The 20,264-nt window shown below is 42.7% G+C and overlaps 1 protein-coding gene across 1 annotated transcript in view; it reads left to right on the top strand.

Moving 5' to 3' along the window:
* Positions 1 to 20,264, top strand: part of LOC127581890 (beta/gamma crystallin domain-containing protein 2-like) — a 67,631-nt gene that overhangs the window by 43,453 nt on the left and 3,914 nt on the right. The window contains exons 9-19 of the mRNA XM_052036719.1: positions 1,054 to 1,089; positions 2,667 to 2,803; positions 3,981 to 4,107; positions 4,901 to 5,043; positions 5,914 to 6,040; positions 7,863 to 7,895; positions 9,363 to 9,475; positions 11,891 to 12,020; positions 17,037 to 17,176; positions 19,094 to 19,217; positions 19,871 to 20,029. Coding sequence (XP_051892679.1) covers positions 1,054 to 1,089; positions 2,667 to 2,803; positions 3,981 to 4,107; positions 4,901 to 5,043; positions 5,914 to 6,040; positions 7,863 to 7,895; positions 9,363 to 9,475; positions 11,891 to 12,020; positions 17,037 to 17,176; positions 19,094 to 19,217; positions 19,871 to 20,029 — 1,269 coding nt within the window. The remainder of the gene's footprint in view (positions 1 to 1,053; positions 1,090 to 2,666; positions 2,804 to 3,980; positions 4,108 to 4,900; positions 5,044 to 5,913; positions 6,041 to 7,862; positions 7,896 to 9,362; positions 9,476 to 11,890; positions 12,021 to 17,036; positions 17,177 to 19,093; positions 19,218 to 19,870; positions 20,030 to 20,264) is intronic.

Genomic DNA, 20,264 nt, shown 5'->3' with positions numbered 1-20,264 from the left:
GTTCAGGTCCTTGCTCTGCCTGAGATGCTGCTGGGAACTGATTCAATAATAACTTTCAAAAGAGAATTGGATAAATACTTGAAGGGGAAAGATATGCAAGGCCTCGGGGAAAGTGCACGGGAATGGTGCAAAAGTTGGCCAAAGAGCTAGCATGATTAGATGGGCTGAATCGCTTCTTTCTGTAGTAGAAAGGTCTGATTCTATGAGCTGGACCTGAAGCTTTCACCTGGTCTTCCTCTCCACATGCTGAGGGTTTTATTGACTTCACTGTGGTCTTTTCTGACTGTAAATATGACAGAGCAGAATGTTGAGATTGGATAGAATCTTGCATTAAAAAATCTGTTGGCAAGTTAAGCTCTCAATCCCTTGCTGCTCAGTAGTGGAGCATTCCATATTGTCCCAGCGTGAAATAGCCCCAATCTATTTAATGGCCATTCAGCTTTTTGTACCTGTTCTTGCTCTCTTCAAAGAGCTATCCAATTAGTTTCACTCACCCCTCCCCTCCACTCTTTGAAGGATCATTGTACATCAAACTCCCTCCCTCCATCACACTCCCCAACCCTTCCAATTTCCCAGCCACCACTCTCACCCCCAGCCATTGGTTTGGGTCTGGTTCAGGTCCCAAGCCACCTCATGCCGAGGATTAGTGGGCTTCCTCGGTGCTGTGCTCTGTGCTGGTTGTTGCAGGCATGGTAGTGTAGCGGTCAGCGTAATGCTATTACAGTGCCAGCGACCCGGGTTCGATTCCCGCCGCTGTCTTTAAGGAGTTTATACGTTCTCCCCGTGTCTGCATGGGTTTCCTCCGGGTGCTCCAGTTTCCTCCCACATTCCAAAGACGTACGGGTTAGGAAGTCGTGGGCATGCTATGTCGGCGCCAGAAGTGTGGCGACACTTGCGGGCTGCCCCCAGACACTCTACGCAAAAGATGTATTTCCCTATGTGTTTCGATGTACATGTGACTAATAAAGATAGCTTATCTCTTGATGTCTAAGCTGTCTTTGGTTCCACACTGTTAATTGAACACTGAATCCCATATTGCTGATGTATTTACAGAGTGGACCCAGAGTGGAGAAGCCGTATGAACCAAAGGTATGAAATCATCAAAAGGAATGGATCATTTATTTTACTGCCAATCAATAGCATTAAACCATCTCAAGAAAAGCAGAGAAGATTACTGTATTGTTGCATATGAAATCCTTTAAGATGGTGCTGGAGAAAATACTTTCCCTCTTTCTCTGCTCTCTCTCCTGCCTTCTCTCCCACCTCGCAAAGCCAACATTTATTGTTCATTCTGCCCTAATGAACCGCAGCAACAGGAGATGTTTGGTACAGCTGAAGGCCTGACTAGACCTCGTCAGAGGGCAGTTCAAGGTCAACCACATCAAAGTCGGGCTGCAGTCATTTGTAGGCTCAGCCTGGGTAATAGGGCTCCTTTCCACAAGGACACTGAGTGAACTAAACGTGTTCATGCAACGGCCAATATTTTTGTGGTCACATTAGCCTCTGCCATCTTTTTATTTTTGCATCTTGAAAGTTTAATTCAGGTTTCCAAACTTCTGGTGTGCAGCAGCAGAATATGGTAAGTAACAGACTATAGTAACATAGTGGTCATGTTGCTGAGCTAGTAATTCAAATACTTAGGCTAGAGATACAAGCTTGAGTCCCAATAGAGCAAATGGGAAGTTTAAATTCAACTAATGAAATAAATCTAGAATAAAAAGTTAGTCTAATCAATAATGACCATAAAACTAGTGGATTGTTGCAAAAGCACCTTGGGTTTGATAATGCCTTTTACAGAAGGAAATCTGCTGTTGTTCCTTGGTCTGGATTGGTGGGATTGTTGTAACATTAGACTTAATGGGTTGACTGTTCTCCTCAGTGCTGTGATAACTCTCTCATTCTATAAATAACTCTGGGTCTACAGCTCTGAATTGACAAGTGAAGCTTTAGCCACTGTTCTAGGGCAGTGAGGGAAGGCCAATAAATGTGGGGCCTTATGAGTGACATGTACATTCTGTGAGAGAAATCAAAGGACCACTTAAGTTGGAAGTTATGATTCACCCACATTGATGTGGGACTGGTGTTATGTAGGTCCAGACTGTGTAAGAAGCTTCCTTCACTGAAGGAAGAAAATGTGGTTTGATGGTTACTTTTACCGGTTAGAACACAGAACAGTACAGCACAGGAACAGGCCCTTCAGCCCACAATGTCTGTGCCAACCATGATGTCAATCCAAACTAATCCCCTCTCCCTGCACGTGGTCCATATCCCTCCATTCCCTGCCTGTTTATGTGCCTGTCTGAATACCTCTTAAACGTCGCTATCTTATCTGCTTCTACCACCACCCCTGGCAGTGTGTTCCAGGCATCTACCACTTTCTGTATAAATAAAATTTGCCTTTAAAAAGGTATCTTATTTCCAAGTTTTTTAAATTGTAGCAAGATTCCCAAGCTTCCAACGTGGAATCCAAATGCATGTTCCTGCCCTCAGAACTAACAAGGCACCGTAATCGGAACACCACCATATATAGATTGCATACTGCGTATGTCTAAGTCAACGATTCAGTTGTAATGTGCCCTCTTCTCTTCACCGTTGTCCTCTCCAATGGATTCTGCTCCTTTGCCCTGGATTGCTGATTTTTAAAAGGCCACCTGTTTTTCTTTCAGCTCATCATCTTTGAGAAAGCTTATTATGTGGGGAGAAGCAGAGAAGTGCATGGAGACTCCTCAGACTTCCTATCCCGATACCCCAACAATGGTGCACCCCTCTCAAACGCAGGCTCTATAAAGGTGTATGGAGGAATGTAAGTACCTTGCCACAGGAATTTGATACAGTAGCAAAAGGGTTAAAGTTGCCTTTCAGTGGAGCCTCCTGATCACTGATCCTGTAGAGGGACGAGTGGAGGAAGGTTGTTGGGAAGCGGTGGGTGAAGGACTACTAACCATTTGCCCACATTATTTCCCGGTTCATGAGCCAATTATTGGGGGGTTGACAGTTATCTGAGGAATTAATCATTGGCATGGTGAAGGGTTTTCACCCATCTGAGGCATTCTGCAGTGAGTGCCAGCTGTGTGCTTATGCTTAGCACTCTTGGCTGTAAGTCAAAGGGTAAGTGGTTCAAAACCTAGGCTGGTGCATCCATGGAGTGCTACATCACTGGAAGTATTGCCTTTCAGATGAAACAAACTGCAGCACCACTGACCCATTCAGGCAGGTGTAAGTGATCCTGTGGCGCTGTTCGAAAGAAGAGCTGGATTGTTCTCCCATATCTTCTGGAACAGCACACTAAACACTGGAGGAACTCAGAGGGTCAGGCAGCATCTATGGACGGAAATGGACAGTCAACATTTCAGGTCGAGACCCTACATCTGGACTGAAAGATAGAGGGGAGATAGCCAGTGTAAAAAGGTGGAGGGAAGGGGTGGAGCAAGAGCTGGCTGGTGATAGGTGGATCCAGGTGAGGGGGTAATAGGCGGAGGGGGGAGTGGGAATGGCTTCAGAAACTCTTGCTTCACCCCTTTCCTTCACCTTTTTCCACTGGCTACCTTCCCTCTATCTTTCAGTCCAGATGAAGGGTCTTAACCTGAAACCTTGACTACCCATTTCCCTCCATAGATGCTGCCTGACCTGCTGAGTTCCTGTAGCATTTTGTGTGTGGCTCCACATTCTAGAATCTGCAGTCTCTTGTGTCTCTCTTCTGGAAGAATATTTCTCCCTCACTCAACATCACGAAACAGTTTGAAGGGGTGATTTCAGCTGCTATTTGTTGATCTCCCTGTGTGAAAATTGACAGTTGCCTTTCTCACTGTATGACGGTGACTGCACTTATAAAGCATTTCATCAGCTGTGAGGTTCTGAAAGTAGAAATGTAGAGCTTCTTCCTGCTCCCACCCTCCTGAAAAAGTTGGAATTTTATTGATGAGCTTGCTGCCCTTTAAATGGTGTAAGCTGACATTTGTTTCTTTAAAATGTTGTTGCAGTTGGGTTGGCTACTCAAAGGAAGGGTTCAGAGGCCACCAGTATCTCTTGGAGGAAGGCGAGTACTTGGACTGGAGGTCGTGGGGTGGCTCTGATGAGGATTTAAAGTCACTGCGTGTCATTCGGGCAGTAAGTATTGAGATGGGGGGAGGATGACTGTGCATGGGGGTGAAGGTGGGTGAGTAGTTCAGCCAGAGAGAGGGAAGACAGACCATTAGCTGATTTCTAGTTGGTCATCTGAGCCGAGGGATGGAAGGCTAGTGGGAGCCGAAGGGAATTCATTAATAATGAGAAAAGGACAAAAGGAATGGGACAAATTGGAAGGCATTGTCAAAGAACATGATGAGCCAAATACCCTCTTTCTCTGCAATATGTTTCTGTTGGAAGTAATAACATTGGTCCTGATGATCCCAGACCCAGGGGCAGGGGGAAATCAGCCATGATTCCTGCTCTTGATTAGTATACATGGTGGGATTGTGTAGTGTATGTGCAATGGTTGTGCCTGTGTGTGATGGTGGGGACTGGGGACAGGCACTCTGTGTTGACAGCCACTGCCTCCTAACACTCCAGGCTCAGATAAGTAGAACAGGCTTGAGGGTGAAAACCATTCAATTTAATGTGAGACCTGCTAGAAGTTCCCTCTGTGGAACAAAACCATGGTAATAATACCCACTATCTCTGTAAGCTTTTCTTTTATTTAAAAACAAATCGCCCTTATTGTTAGTTTGAATGAATGTTTTCCAGTATTATTAACAGTGAAAGAGTAAGAACCTGGGGAAATGACCCATACGTTCCTGAGTAATGTTGCCCTGGCAAATGCATCATTATGGTGCCAGGGGAGAAATGGGTATGGAATTTCATAATCGCTTAATTTTAAAGAGTGTGTGGAGGGTGATCCTGTTTGATATCTTTTGTTCTGAAGGACTTTTCCAATCCGATGATCATTCTATACCCTGGAAATAATTGTGAGGGGGAGAATTCAACTACAGCGATTGATTCAGTGCCGGACCTGGAAGAAACTAATTCTGGGGATTTAATACAATACATTAATGTACTGAGTGGAACGTAAGTAGCAGCAAGCACTCTGAGTTATACCTTAATTAGCGCAGGCAAGGAGTGTGCAGCTGCTGTGCCCTTTAACATACATTATGGCTGCTGCTTCATTTAGAAAAGGCTTCTCTCTTTACACTAACTGTACATGTGTGATCTGCTGTCCCCTAGTGGTAGAGGAACCGATATTGTTCCACTGTCTTTCTGAGCAGGATGATCTGTTCTTGGTGATATAATTTCACCTGAAAGTGTTGCAAATACTCAGGGTGGCAGACAGTAGATGTAGAGAGAGAAAAGCAGATTTAACTTTTCAGGTCGATGATGAAGGATCACAGAATGCTGCCCGTCCTGCTCAATATCTGCAGCACTTTCTGTTTTTATTTCTGATTTCCAGCATTCACAGTTTTTTGATTTTTAATATTAACTGAATCTTGCAATCCATCTCAAGTGCTTTGGATGTGGGGGGGATGGAATTTGCAATGGTTCTTTGTGGAGTGCCGTGTGTTCCCAGTGAAACTGGTATTGTTGGACTTGGGCATCGACTGGGTTGTACTCCATAGTCAAACACAGTCAACACTGGCGAGCTGAGGAAGGATCTTGAGGGAAAAACAAGAGACTATTGGCCTTCAGTGTCCCAAGGAGGAAATCACAGAAACAAAATAAGATTGTTATAAAAATGGATGACTGAAGAGTTTGTATCCAGGTGTCTGCAGAGGCTGTGGTACAGTTCCCAGCACTGAGGTGAAAGTGTATGTATGATGATGAGGTGTGGGGAATGTCCTTCAGTCCCTAGTGCTGAGGGGAATGTTCTTCAGTATCCATTACTCAGGTGTGGAATGTTTCAATGTCGTTTGCTTGCTGCTAAGCTCACATTTCCTTTTTCAGTTGGGTAGCCTATGAGGGTGCCAACTATTCTGGTGCTCAGTACATATTAGAGAAAGGAGTTTACCGGAATCCTCAAGACTGGGGTGCCCAGAGCTGCAAGATTAGCTCACTGCACCCCATTTTACTGGTAAGTAGAATAACTACGTGGATGTCTTGTGTATTGATCACTGGTTCCAAGACTTTATGAATGAAAGCCCCGTTTTCCCACTCTCAGTAAAGTATGCAATCTCCTTAAATGCCCAGAGGTGATCAATCTTTTTACAGAGTTGGGTCTGTCCCAGGGATTCCCAGGTACTCCTAGCAGCCTTATGAGCAGGACAGCCAGCATGCTGTGTAATCTTTTTCCCCTTGTTTTGCCTTTGGTACCAATTGACTGGGGTTGCCAACCCTCCTAAAAACACTACAAGCAACCCCCCCCCCCTCCCCAGACCTACCCTCACCAAAAGAATCGTTGGGCATTAAAATAAATAGAGATTTGTAAAATGTTCTTGAATGACATCTGTACATTAATTATACTTGTGGGAAAAAAAGGCTCTTTGATTGGCAGTCCAGAATCATCCAATCAGGTACAACTTGCTCAGGAAAGGCAGGGAAGTTGGGGATGAGCACTTCAGGTGACAAATGCGAAGATGGGATAATCGGAGGCGGGAGATCACGTGATGAAATCTCCAGGAATATAATGCCCCCCTCCCCAGACCTACCCTCACCAAAAGAATCATTGGGCATTAAAATAAATAGAGATTTGTAAAATGTTCTTGAATGACATCTGTACATTAATTGTGGAAAAAAAGGCTCTTTGATTGGCAGTCCAGAACCATCCAATCAGGTACAACTTGCTTAGGAAAGGCAGGGAAGTTGGGGATGAGCACTTCAGGTGACACATGCAAAGATGGGATAATCAGAGGCGGGAGATCACATGATGAAATCTCCAGGAATATATTTAAGCAGAATTAGTGACTCCTGTCCTCACTGAGGAAGAAGGATCTCGAAGTTGATCGTGTTTGCTATTCCCAATTTCTGTAACAGCTTCCCTGGGGGGATGGTGGGAGGTTGTTTGATGAGGAGAAAATTCAAACTAACCGATTAGCAAATTAACTTTAAACCGTTGAATGGCAAATCAACTGTCATGGCCGAGGCTAAATTGGATTGAACTGTGGTAAGCTAATGAAGGGTTTGCGACCTGAAACATTGACCCTGTTTCTTTTTCAACAGCTGCTGCCTGACCTGCTGAGCGCTTCCAGCATTTTCTATTTTTATTTCAAAGTTTCAGCATCTTATTATTTTCATTTACAAGTGGTGAGGGTATAACGGGTGCATGGTACTGATAGAACCTGTACCCCAGGTGTTATGTTCACCAAAGGTGCTTTATAGAAACCTGTCTTGATGGAAGTAATCAGAACCAAATTCTGGAGACAGAGTTCAGTGTGGGGTGAAGCTGTTTCCCTGTTGAGAAGACAACTTTTCTCAACTTTAACTTTGATATTAGTAAAGGTCTAATGCGATGTATGTCTGTGATTGCAACTTGCTTCAGAAAGGTGAGCAGGTAATCCTGTCCACTCTGAACCATTGACACTCTGAAAGGATGCAATCAAGACATCAGCCTGCTGCACAAACACACTGAAAGGGCAATTGTCTCACAATTAAGTTCTTATAAAATGAAACTTCAAGCCATTGGAACTTTGTACATAATTTTTCTAGGGTTTTAAAATCATAGGATTAGGTGAAGGCCATTTGGCTCTTTGAGGTTATTCTTTCCTTAAGTTTAATCATTGCTGATCTTAGCACAAATCCATTTACCTGCCTTCATTAGATAACTCTCACAACTATTACAAATCCAGCAATAAACCTATCTACGCAGGTTTCCACTTGACTGTCTTCTGTATTATTTATCATGCTTAATGCACAGGCTGACTATGAGAGTGACACTCTCTTGTATTTTGTGTGTTCAGGTGGAGCCAAGTAGTCAGCAGTTCAGACTGAAGGTAAGAATCATTCTCCATGTAAGCTGGTTATTTTTATTTTTAAATGAGATTAATGTGTCTCTATTGATAGAGGCAGAGAGTACAAAAGCAAGCAAGTTATGCTGAGCCTTTATGGAACACTGACTGGGTCCCAGCTGGAGAATACAGACCAATTGTGGGCATCGTACTTCAGCAGAGATGCTAAAGCCCTGGAGAAGATACAGACAGATGAACTGGAAAGGTGCTGGGGCTGAAAGACTTCAGATATGAAGAGAGGTTGGAGAAGCTGGGGTTGCTCACTTTGAGCAGAAAGAGTGAAGGGGAAATTTGAGGGAGGTATTGAAAATCAGAATGGGATGAGAATGAAGAGAAACTGTTTCTGTTGGCAGTAACCAGAGCATACAAAAGAAAGTTTATTGCCATAAAGCATCAGATCATACCTGTAAGGACTTGATTAAATTGGGTTTATTAGGGAGGGAGGGGTGATTAAATTGGGTTTATTAGGGAGGGAGGGGTGATTGTTTACATTCTGACACATCTTATGGTGAGCTGTAATGGTTGATGAAAGCTTAGAAAGACATGAAAATCTGCATCATTGTTGAGGAAACTAAACCTGATTTTCTGTGTTAGTGGTTAATAACCAAAGTGGAAGAGAACAATCGGAAACCCTTCTGATCTCCACTGTATACCATGGACACAGAGGCTATTTACAGTACTGTTACCCCCATCTTTACACAGTTGTCTGACTCAGTAAAGTCCAAAGGAGACCAGGAACTCCCTGTAATCAAAAGAGCTATTCAGCCCATCGTCCTATGCTGGCTCGCAGAAAGGGCTGTCCAATTAATTCCATTTCCTGCTTCTTAGCCATCGCCCATAACTATTTTTTTTCAAGTATCAACCAATCAAGGCAATCCAACCAGTCCCAAAAAGTAAAAATATTTCAACTTCAGATAGGATGAAGGAGAGTCATTAGAAATGGAAATTTTTCATTAGTTGTGGGATCAAGAATGAGGGGCTGTACACTGATGATCAAATGTTGATTTAAACAGAGGTCAAAAGACATATCTTCATACCAAAAACCTTGAAGCTAAGGGATTAACTTCCAGGGTTAGTCACTGAGGTAATTTCTACAATTATCTTCGAGATTAGATGGAACATGAGGCCCATTATTATTTACTCCGCTAACTTCACAAGAAACAAATCAACCGGTCAATCTCACCCTGTATGTGGAAGTCAAGTGCACATATTGGTTGCTGTGTTCCTGCATTACAGCAGTGGCAATACTTAAAATGTTTTCATTGGCTGTGAAACACCTAGAAGATTTCTGAGGAGGTGCGGGGCATTGAATAAATGTATCATTTTTCTCTGTAACTCAGTTTAAAACCAACATTTATACAGGAAAGTATAAAACAAAGCTACCAAAGCTTCTGGTTGCTGTCCTGATCCACATGCAATTAAATCAAGTCTCAAATTTCTTTCATCACTTAGATCCAGATTTTCTCTGAGTACGACTTCAATGGACATTGCTTAGTAATCGAAGAAAACAAGATGGGGATCCCAAAAGATTTTAAGCTTCAATCCTGCAGGGTCCTAAGTGGCAGGTAAGTGCACTGATGGTCAATACCTTGTGATACCCATGGATTTGTTCCCTCCAGTAAATCTGGATTATTCAAGACCTGCTTCATAAATGGACCAGTAGGTACAGGGTAAATACTGGGTGCATTGGATCAGATTTTGCCCCAGCAGAACTTTAACAAGTTTTTGGCTTTAGTTATGTTTGCTTTGCACATTTGAGCTCAGGTACTTTGCTTAAGTTACTGAGCTAATAATGCAAACAAGACATCAGATTCCTGAGTGAACATGGCTCATTTCCTTTACCAATGAGATTTAAATAAATAGCAGCTGGACTGAAGAGTGTGAATTCAATGACAAATCAGGAACAATAAGAGAAACGGAGAGGGAGGAAAGAGAGAAAATGAAAAACATTTACAATATGAAGTTTGTTCTTAAAAAAATTTCCTAGACCTATACATGACCTGAAGGAATGAGACTCTGCTGCTACACTAGTTAGTTTTTGGTATCATAGAAATTGATGGGCAGTCATCAGGTGTCAGACTGGGCCAAATCAAGCTGATCAGCATCCAGTGGTCCCATTGGCCACTGCTGGCTGTCAGCTGCTCACGGCTCATCTCATCTCAGACGTCTGCACTTGCTCGGCCAGAGGTGGAAGTCCGAGATAAACTGGAGGTCAGATATCGGCACAGCTGACCTCCCTGCACTGCCACTGGACTCACCGTTGAGAGCAGCAGCAGAGTGGAGAGAAGGGCTGCTGTACGTTGTATCTGGCCCCTCGGCTTCATGTCAGGGCTGTCTGCCTGCCGACAGTCAGCGGATCCCAGTCATTGGGATTACCAACTCTGTGGAAAAAGTGCTTAACTAGTTTTATTTTATTTTAATGTTTTTAATTATTTGTTAGAGCAACATTTTTTCATGATTTACTTCTGTTTGAATGTTTTTTTTTCAAATGTCTCTGACCATCAGGCTGTCCAAGACTTGGTGTGGTTCTCAGGGAAAACTTTGACATACACACCTGAGGTCCACTCATCTCTTGGAGCACACACTGTCCCCACATGTGGAGGGTCAGCTTGTTTGGCTTTGTGCATCTGGAAATAGCCAGGGCAGGCTCTGTGGATGACAATTCATGACACTAGGCCGGACCTAGCATGATCCAGCCCAATGTTTAAAAGCTTCATGCACTTGTAACTGTCCCAAATCTGTCGTGAGATTAATTCATTTTAACCATGCAAATGAAGTTACTCTGGGCTATTCAAAGCATTTCTGTCTTATGATAGAGATTGAGGGCGCTATTTTTGTAAAGCTAGTTGTGGGATAGAGGGTTTAGGACATTCTGCAGACTCCGTACTCTTGCTAGTCACTGGAAGCTCTATGACAAACCCAGCAATCGTTTTTCCCCTGTTTCCTCACAGAGGGAATCAGCTGCCTCTCTGCTCAATGGCTCCTCACACTGGAAGCCTGAAGTATTGCATTCCTCAATCACCAAACTTTCATTTCACAATTGGGGTAGGCTAAACAAACCCTTACGCTGTTCTGCAAGTTATAGTTGATCGGCAGCTCAACTCCATTTATATGACTTTCTTGCCCTTTGGTACTGCAACTTAATTTGGTACTGCACTCTGTACGAACTGCACTGTGTAATGAATTGATCTGTACAATCGGTATGCAAGACAAGTTTTCACTGTACCTCGGTACAAGTGACAATAATAAACCCATACCAATAATATAAATGTCTCCAGTTATATTTTGGTAGCTGCAACTACCCTAAAGTATTCACATATTCTGAGGAAGAGTGCTCTGGATTTTCTCTACACATTGTGTGAAGAAGGGAGTCAACATTTTACTCTTGAATGACTTGTGTCTAATTTTAAGAATCTACCCCTTTATTCTGGTCTCTTCCCCCCAGAAGAAATGTAGATTTATTTATCACTGTAAACACCTTGATCAATATTTTTCATTCAAGGAAATGCAAGCCAATTCTATGTAACCTGCCCTCATGATGTCAACCTGGTGAAATTGTGTAGGCTTCTGTCTCAAAGAGTGGTGGCAAGAAATGACCCTGACTGTGAATCGTACAAATGAAGCAACAGTTCTCTCCCTTTGTGTTTCAGTACCCCAGAGTAAAGTTAAATACTCCATTAATTATTCGATTAATTTCGTACTTGGGAGGAAGATAGATAAATCCAAGGTGTGGTGAAGATAGAGGGCTGGCTGGGAAGAGGACAGAAGGGTGGAAGATTGACTATGTTCCCAGAGCTCGACGAAGGACGGGAAGAGGTTCTCATGGAAGATAAACCCCAACATTGGATCTGTTAGGCCTAAATTGTCACTTTCTCAGCATTAAGTCATATATAATTTAGTCTGCTATCTTGAAGGAAACTAGAGCCTTGTATTCCAGCCTGGATTTGTGTTCACTGATGCAAATGAGGTTTATCTTTCAGCTGGGCCCTTTATGAAGGCCAGGAATACAATGGAAGGGTCTTTGTGGTTAGTGAAGGAGAGTATCCAGACCTCCAATCAATGGGCTGCAGGATGACCACTCACATCCGATGTGTCAAGGCCATTCCACATGTAAGTATCCAACATTAATTCTTAATTTCTCTGGACCCTGGAACCCAAAACTAACTAGTCCATCTGGTTAATTGAGTTACAGTAGCAGATGGCATGATTAGTCCTGAGGGATAATTTTAAACTTGTCTCTCTCCTCCCAGTGAAAGACAAGAAGAATGTATGTTAAAGACTGAACAGTAAGCTGTCTGTTTCCCCCCCCCCCCCCCCCACCCCACGCCCCTGCTGGGCAACTTTAATCCTTCTGTTTCATAGAGTCATAGAGAAACAAGCTCTTTGGTCTATCTCATCCATGCTAAGTCTATTCCTGGATCTTTGAGGTGTTTACTTGGCTTCAGTGGGAATCTCTTTATAGAAATCATAGAACATGTCTGACACACAGGAGGCCATTCATCCCTCTGTGCTAATTGAAAAGAGCTCTCCATCCTAATTTCACCTTCCAGCATCTAACCCTGTAGGACATACCTCTTCAAGCATACATTGTAGTATTGTTGATAGATCCTTGGAGTTTCTGCTTCCAACACCCTCATAGGCAGAATTCTGGACTCCTACCCACTACCTGGGTGAAAAAGGTTTTCCTCACCTCTCCTTTTATCCTTATGCCAATTACTGTCAATATATGCCTCCTGGTTTTTCACCCTTCTGCTTCGCCCCTTCCTGTTTCATTTAGGTGCCTCATAATTATACACAACTCACCCGAGTCTTCCCTCAGCTTCCACCAAATAAAAAACCTGACTCATCCCCAGTCTTTCTTCATAACCACAAAAACATTGGGAACCACTTCCTACTGTTAGTGGTGAGGAAGCTGTAGGAGTGAATTGTGAAGAATGTAACAACAGAACATCTTGAAAAGAATTATAAGATTGAGCAGAGCCGGCATGGATTTGTGAAAGGAAAATCACATCTGATTAAACTGCTGGAGTTCTTTGAGGATGTGACTAGAAGAATAGATTATGGGGAACCAGAGGATGTGGTCTGTTTAGATTTTTTGGAAGGCGTTTGATAAGGTCCTACACAGGAGGTTGATCAATAAGGTTGGAGCACGTGGACTTGGGTTAACACACTGACATGGACTGAGAATTGGACATCACACAGAAAGCAAAGAGTGGGAGTAAATGGATCAGTCTCAGGTGGGCAGGCATTGGCTAGTTGGGTACCACAGGAATTGATACATGGTCTCTGGTTATTCTTGATTTATTGCAACAATTTGGCTGAGGAGACCAAATATCATATTTCCAAATTTGTTGATGATACAAAGCTAGATAGGATTGTGAGTAGGGAGGAGGATATGAGGAGACTTCTAGGAGATATGGACAAGCCAGTGTTTGAGCAGGAATGTGGCAGATGTATTATAATGTGGGAAAATGTGAAATTATCCATTTTGGTACAGAAAACAGCCATTGAGTATTTTTTTTAATGTTAAGAGATTGAGTAGCATTTTTGCTCAGAGACCTAGATGTCCTTGTAAACAAGCCACTGAAACCCAATATACACGTGCAACAAGTGATTAGGAAGGCAAATGGTACATTGGCCATTATTTAAGAGAGTTTAAGTACTGGAGCAAAGATGACTTACTACAGTTATACAGGGTCTTTGTAAGATGGCACCTGGAGTGTTGTGTACAGTTTTGGTTTCTTTACTTGAGAGGATCTACTTGCTATTAGAAGGAATGCAGAGAAGATTCACTAAACTGGTTCTGTAGATGATGGGTTTTCCATAGGAGGAGAGATTGAGAGACTGGACCTGCATTCTCTACAGTTGAGAAGAATGAGAGGAGATCTCATTGAAACATACAGAATTCTTACAGAGCTCAACAGGCTACACGTATGGAAGGATGTTTCCCTTGCTGGAGGAGCTAAGAACCAGGGTTCCTAGTTTCAGAAGAAGGGGTAGGCTATTTAGGACTGAGCAGAGGAAAAATTTGTTCATGCAAAGGGTAGCAACTCTGTGTAATTTTCTACCCCAGAGAGGTGTGGAGGTTCATTCATTGAGTTCATTCAAAACAAAGACCAATAGATATCTGGAATATTAAGGGAATGAAGAAATATGAGGATAGTTCAGGAAAATTGTGTTGAGGCAGGAGGTCAGCCTTAGTCTTGACAAATGGTGGACCAGGCTCAAAGAGCCGAATGGTCTATTCCCGTTTGCATGCTCTTACACTTTTAAAGGCCTATTGGGCAGGAACTCTACTCTGTGACACCTGATAGAGTACAATGTTACCTACATTTCTGTGACACAAAGTGCAGGAGCAGCTACACATAAAGTTCGGGCTTTTGCTGTCCTGGGTCACACCTCCCCCATTCCTTCTGATCATTGGAACTCTCCTGAAGCCTCGCGTCCAGTCAGGCAGCCAATGGACAACTCGATTTTGCAGGCCCAAAGTAAGCAAATAGCCAATGGGAAGCAAATAAGACTATGAAAGAGTTTGAGAGGATGGATTAAAACATTGTTCAATAGGAGATAAAAGTTATAGGTCATTGATGAGGAACTGAGGAGACAATAGTTAGAATATTAAAAATAAATAAACCACAGATGCTGGAAATCTGAAATAAAGATAGAAGTTGTTGAAAATTCTCAACAGGTCAAGTAGCATCTGTAGGGAGAGAAACAGAGATAACATTTCAGATCTGTTGTGACTTTGAATGAACACAAGGTCTTTATTCAGCATGACCAGCAGGCCTTCTGGAAGAATCTTTTGGAAGAATCCCATTGAAGTTGAACATTGAAGTTTTATACTCTTTAAGCTCAAAGATAACAGTGCAGGATTAAATACAGTTATAATTAGTTATAATTGCATAGTTCACTTTAACATTTTGGGTGTTGACAAGTAATTTTGTAGAATAACATATTTGCAATAGGAGCGCATCTCAACTGACAAGACACCTTTGAATATTCAAACATCTGTGGATCGTCCAAAGGGTTGAGAGCACAAAATTCTGGCACTCAAATTACAGTTCTTTTAAACAGTATTGAGGGACAGTTCCCTGGATATGCCCAAGTATTGATTGACAGGACAAGTATGTCTTTAACTATGCATTAAGCAGCAGGAATATGTCCTTAACTGTGCATTAAGTGACAGCATGGCCACTTACTTCCCTTCCCTGATCTCATCCTGGGAGTTTTAATATGGGCCGGTTAACATAAACATTTATCTATCGTTTTGTCCAGCCTAAGTTACAATAGCACAAAACCAGAATGCCACAAATGCAATAACTGGTTTCAATGTCCTTAAAGTAACGATGGATGTTATATTGTTTATTAAAGAATTGTAATTGGTTTATTATTGTCACATGTACCGAGATACAGTGAAAAGCTTTTGTTTGCTTGCCATTGAGACAGATCATTCCAAACATTAGTGCTTCAAGGTAGTAAAAGGGGAAATAGAATGCAGAATCTAGTGTTACAGTTACAGCGAAAGTGCAGTGAAGGTAGACAAATAAAGTGCAAGTGTTACAATGAGGTAGATTGGGAGATCAAGAGTTCATTGTTTAGCGTATGAAAGGCCTGTTCAAGAGTTTGATAACAGTGGGTTAGAAGCTGTCCTTGAGCCTGGTGGTTCATGCTCTGAAGCTTTTCTATCTTCTGCCTAATGGAATGGGGGAGAAGAGAGAATGACCGGAGTGGGAGGGGCCCTTGATTATGTTGGCTGCTTTCCTGAGGCAGTGAGAAGTGTAGACAGAGTCAATGGAGAGGAAGGTTTACACGATGGACTGGGCTGCATTCACAACTCAAGTGTCAGTAGAAGAGATTGCCTTGTCAGTTTCCAAAGTATATCTCTTAAATAATCCTCTGGTATGAAATGGTAGTCTGTGATCAAACGGACAATGGTGTCCATTTGAATTCTGCTTGTAAGTTTTATGTGAGCAGGTTTTTGAAGATTGGTTCTCTTTTGTATTAATGGCTGCTATCCACGTAATTCCTGCTTAAAATAGACATACAATCACCAGCAAGTTCAATGACCTTTCCTCAGAACTTCCCTCATCAGAGAAATGTTGAACTTGCTACTACATGAAGTGTTTAAGGCAAATAGCATAGATACATTCAGGAGGATGTTAGTTGGACATATGAGGGAGAAAGAAACTGATAAGTTGAAGTAAGGTAGAAGTAGGTTGAAATAAAAATAAATAAGAGAATAGATCTGTTGGACCGGATGGTCTGTTTCTGTGCAATGACTACTTTGTAGTGAAGCACAGCCTTTGAAAGGAATGGAGCTGCAGCCTTGGCATAAAGGTCTTGATGTCTTACCAGATTTCCACTCTGGAGTTTAATTTCCCCCTTTAATTTCCACATTGTGAGGATTCAGGGAGGAGGAATAGTGCAGAAGATTGGAAGACCCACTGCTTACATTCAGCCCTGAGCTGTCTCTCAAATTCTTTCCTTTGGATCAAGATGTTGTGGAGACAAGTTTCACTCTGGATACTCAAGAACAAAATCTACACAAGAATCCAGTGCAGCATCAAACAAGTGCTGCATTGTCAAAAACAGGTTTATTTCGCATGAGACGTTTATTGTTGGTTTTCTCGGGTGCATAATATGCTATTATTTAGCAGAACAGGGGAGTTTACCCTGTTGTCATGACCAGTAATTACCCCCTGAAGCTGCTTGTCTTCCATCAACTCTCTGCTGTTTCTGAGAGATTGGTGCAGAATGAATACACCTCAGTGATTAAAAAAAATGAACATGAAAAAGAAATTTGGGCAGAATGTAAAGCAGTAAATTTGTATCCTACTGTGTGCTGTCCATTTACTCTGATTAGTTAATTGGCAACAATGATTGCAATGAAAAAGTAATTCATTGTGTTTGAAGGATGTTGGGACACAAGGAGATTGCTGTGTAACTGCTAATTTCTTGAGGAAAGCTTGCCTTTGATCCTCACTCGGTTTCCCCACAACAATGACAAAAGAAGTGTCCCTCATAAGAATAGTGCTGAAAATCATTGAGATTGGAACTGGAAGTGTAATGGAGGGGTTGGTACTGGTCCATCAGCAGATTGACTGACTGACTGACTGTGTTGAACAGGTCTTCTCCCAGCCTTTAATCACTTTGCACAGTTTGGAGAACTTTGAAGGAAAGGAGATTGAATTGGAATCAGAAGAGAAGAATTTGATCTCTGAAGGATACAATAATCAGGTTCTGTCTCTCCATGTCCTTGGTGGAGTGTAAGTATGGAACTAAATTTAATGAACAATATCTCTTTCATTGACATAGTGATCTCAAACCTATCATGGGTAATTTTTTTACTGTACAGAAAGGAATCTTTCCATACTAATTGCACTCTCACACATTTTGTCATGAGTGTTATGTACTTGGTCATCACGGACAGCACAGTGGCATAGCTGGTAGAGTTGCTGCCTCACAACTCCAGTGAAATGGGTTCAATCCTGACTCCTGGTGCTGTCTGTGTGGAGTTTGCACATTCTCCCTGTGACTACATGGGTTTCCTTGGGGAACCCCAGTTTCCTCACCATCTCAAAGATGTGTGGGTTGCTGGCTTAGATTGTAGATTGCCCCAAGTGTGTAGTTGAGTTGTAGAAAGTGGGGGGTGGGAGGGGGGAAAATGTTGATCGGAATGCGGGGGTGAAACATTAATAGGAATGTGGGGAGAATAAAATGGGATTAGTACAGATGGGTGGTTGATGGTCAACGTGGGCTTAATGGGCCAAGGGGCCTGTTTCCGTGTTGTTTGATCCTGTCTCTATAACTACAGCAACTTCTCCCAACAAAAGCAGGGTAATTCATCTAGTGACAAGCAGAGTGGAGGGTCAATACATAATGCTAATTATGTGCACAAAATCATTCCCAGCCACTTGTAGGAGTGATCCCAGTTAGGAGCAATGGAAATTATTGTATTATCAGCACTTCAGCCCAGTTTAGGTATTCAGTATTTGCCCTCTTTCCTTTTCTGCAACCTTGTATGTATAATCTTTAAACATCAGAATGTTTACCTGCAGCATTGAGCTTCAAAGAGCTGAACAAGCGAGTTCACAGATTTTCTTCTTCAGCTCCTCTCTAAGCTGTGTTGAAAAGCCAGGTGTTAGATGAAGGCTGTGGTATCTCTCAGCGGATACATCCAGTGGAGTCAGACCAGTGGGGTTCTCTCCAGCTCAAATTATGGAGGCAGTAAGATCTCAGGAAAAGGCATAAGTGTCTGATCAGGAGAACCACAAGACAGTTTGAGAAAACAACACCAGAATCTTGATGGAATCTTAATCCAGAGTCCTGATGAAAGGTCTTGACCTGAGACGTCGATGGTTTATTTCCCTCCATAGATGCTGCCTGACCTGCTGAGTTCCTCCAGCATCTAGTGTGTGTTGCTCTGCAGAATCTCTTGTGTCACCAGAATCTTGCCCTATGATAGTAATTTTTCACTGTACAGGAAGGAATCTTCCTACTTTACTGAATGCTCACACGTTTTGTCATGAGTGTTATGTACTTGTTTCCACTTACCAGATACATAGTTTTATGGGCCTTGCATAGAGCTGCTGACTCTAGTTGAACACTTTCTTTCACAGGTATCAACAGATGAATTCCTGTTTAAGATCATCCTGCCTTCACAGTGCAGCCCTTTGTTGCCTGAGAGGTTTGACTGCCTCCTCCTCCACCCATTTGGAAAATGAACATTCTTTTTCTTCACTGATTGGATAGTTCTGGCTCTCAGTCAAACAGACATTCAATGCAAAGATACAGTTTTTAAATGCGCCAATGATTTTATTTTGTGGTGCTCGCAGTAAAAACCCGGAGAAAAATTTCTATTTCTAGGGATTCCTGAGGGATTAGGTAAACCATATTCCTGCCCTACTACACAGCATGAGTCTATGCTGTGTGTTGGCTTTTGGTGCACGTGACATGGGATAACACTCCTGCACAAGCAGGTGGAGCTAGCAAACCCTTAGCACTAATATCTCCCACTTACTTACTCTGTGTTGTTGCATGCAGCTAGAGTGTTTCTCGGCGATGCTTGTCCAAACCAAACTGGCAGGCTGCATAGTGAACAAAGGTTAAAGAGCATTGAGGGAGCTTGTTTTCATCTGCCAAGCTGTGACTCAGCCTTGTCCTCTTTCTCTTCTTGTCTGCAGCTGGGTTATTTACGAGTACAGCAACTTCCGAGGTCGGCAGGTGCTCCTGGAACCCATTGAGATTTCAAACTGGCCCAAGTACAGCAGCTTCACTAGGATCGGATCCTTAATGCCAGTCATACAGGTTAGTGCATAGCCTTGGGCTTATAAATCAGCTGCCAAACTCAGGAATGTGAACCTCAGCACCAACCTGATCCAGACTGGAGTGTAATCACTGGCCCCTCACCCCTAACTTGCCACCTATCAGGACCACGATGTAATAAACTGGCCGTCCCTGATATCCACCCCCATAATGTGAATGGGTATACAGGCTGACCTCTGCCCATAGAATTCTGCAGCTTTAGCCTTTGGGATCCTTCGCTTCTTACCCATGGGACACATGACCACAAACAAAGAGAAGCCCTCACCTCTAAAGCATGGAATACTTTTCCATGGACTACCTGGCCTTTAATTGGTGGAACTCTCCACCTTTAATCTTTAGAATTCCTTCCCTTCCTTTGCTTTCCTTCCCTCCTACAAACAACTAGCTTGTTAAACCCGAGCTTGCAATCCAGCAGGTGTAACTGGCTGGCTTGTGTCCTCTGTCTCCCTCTTGGTGCTCTGCACTGAGGACCTCAGTCCTTCAGCTTCAGAGCTGTGAAGAACTTGGGAGGGAAGAGTGATATCTCTCCCTTGTTATTCTTCCGACTCCTCTTGTTCAATGTTTAACGTAATTACAAAGAGAGAACATGTACTCCCTGTTCCAATGCCCTCCGCTTAACATCTTTGTGTTTACAGAAACGAAGATTTTTTAACATCAGAAACAAGGAGACTGATGGTCTGCTGTCAGTAATTCTATGTGAGGAGGATATAAAGTCAGGACGGGTCATTGTTGCTCCTGAGAATAAGGAACTGGAGCAGCTCTGGTTCTATGAGAAAGGGCTGTTGAAGCCCAAGGTAAGGGCCTCTTGTTGCTTAACCTAATCCACAGGGGATCCTCTATGGCTCAGTGAGGGTCCATGTGGCACCTCTGCCTTAAATGGGAATTCATAATCCAAGACTCCTCCTCAAAAATGTTTCTGAAGTGCTCAAAAAATTTTCTGAATGACACTTGTGTCGATTTGGAGAGTCGGGTGTTAATATGCGGTGAAATGCTTAAAGCTGGTAGGATTCGGGGGTTGAAGATGCTGGG

The sequence above is a fragment of the Pristis pectinata genome, chromosome 22 (assembly GCF_009764475.1).
Source record: "Pristis pectinata isolate sPriPec2 chromosome 22, sPriPec2.1.pri, whole genome shotgun sequence".
Taxonomy (NCBI): domain Eukaryota; kingdom Metazoa; phylum Chordata; class Chondrichthyes; order Rhinopristiformes; family Pristidae; genus Pristis; species Pristis pectinata.
The sequence above is the reverse complement of the archived record's forward strand: the minus strand, read 5'-3'. Positions and strand labels throughout refer to the sequence as shown.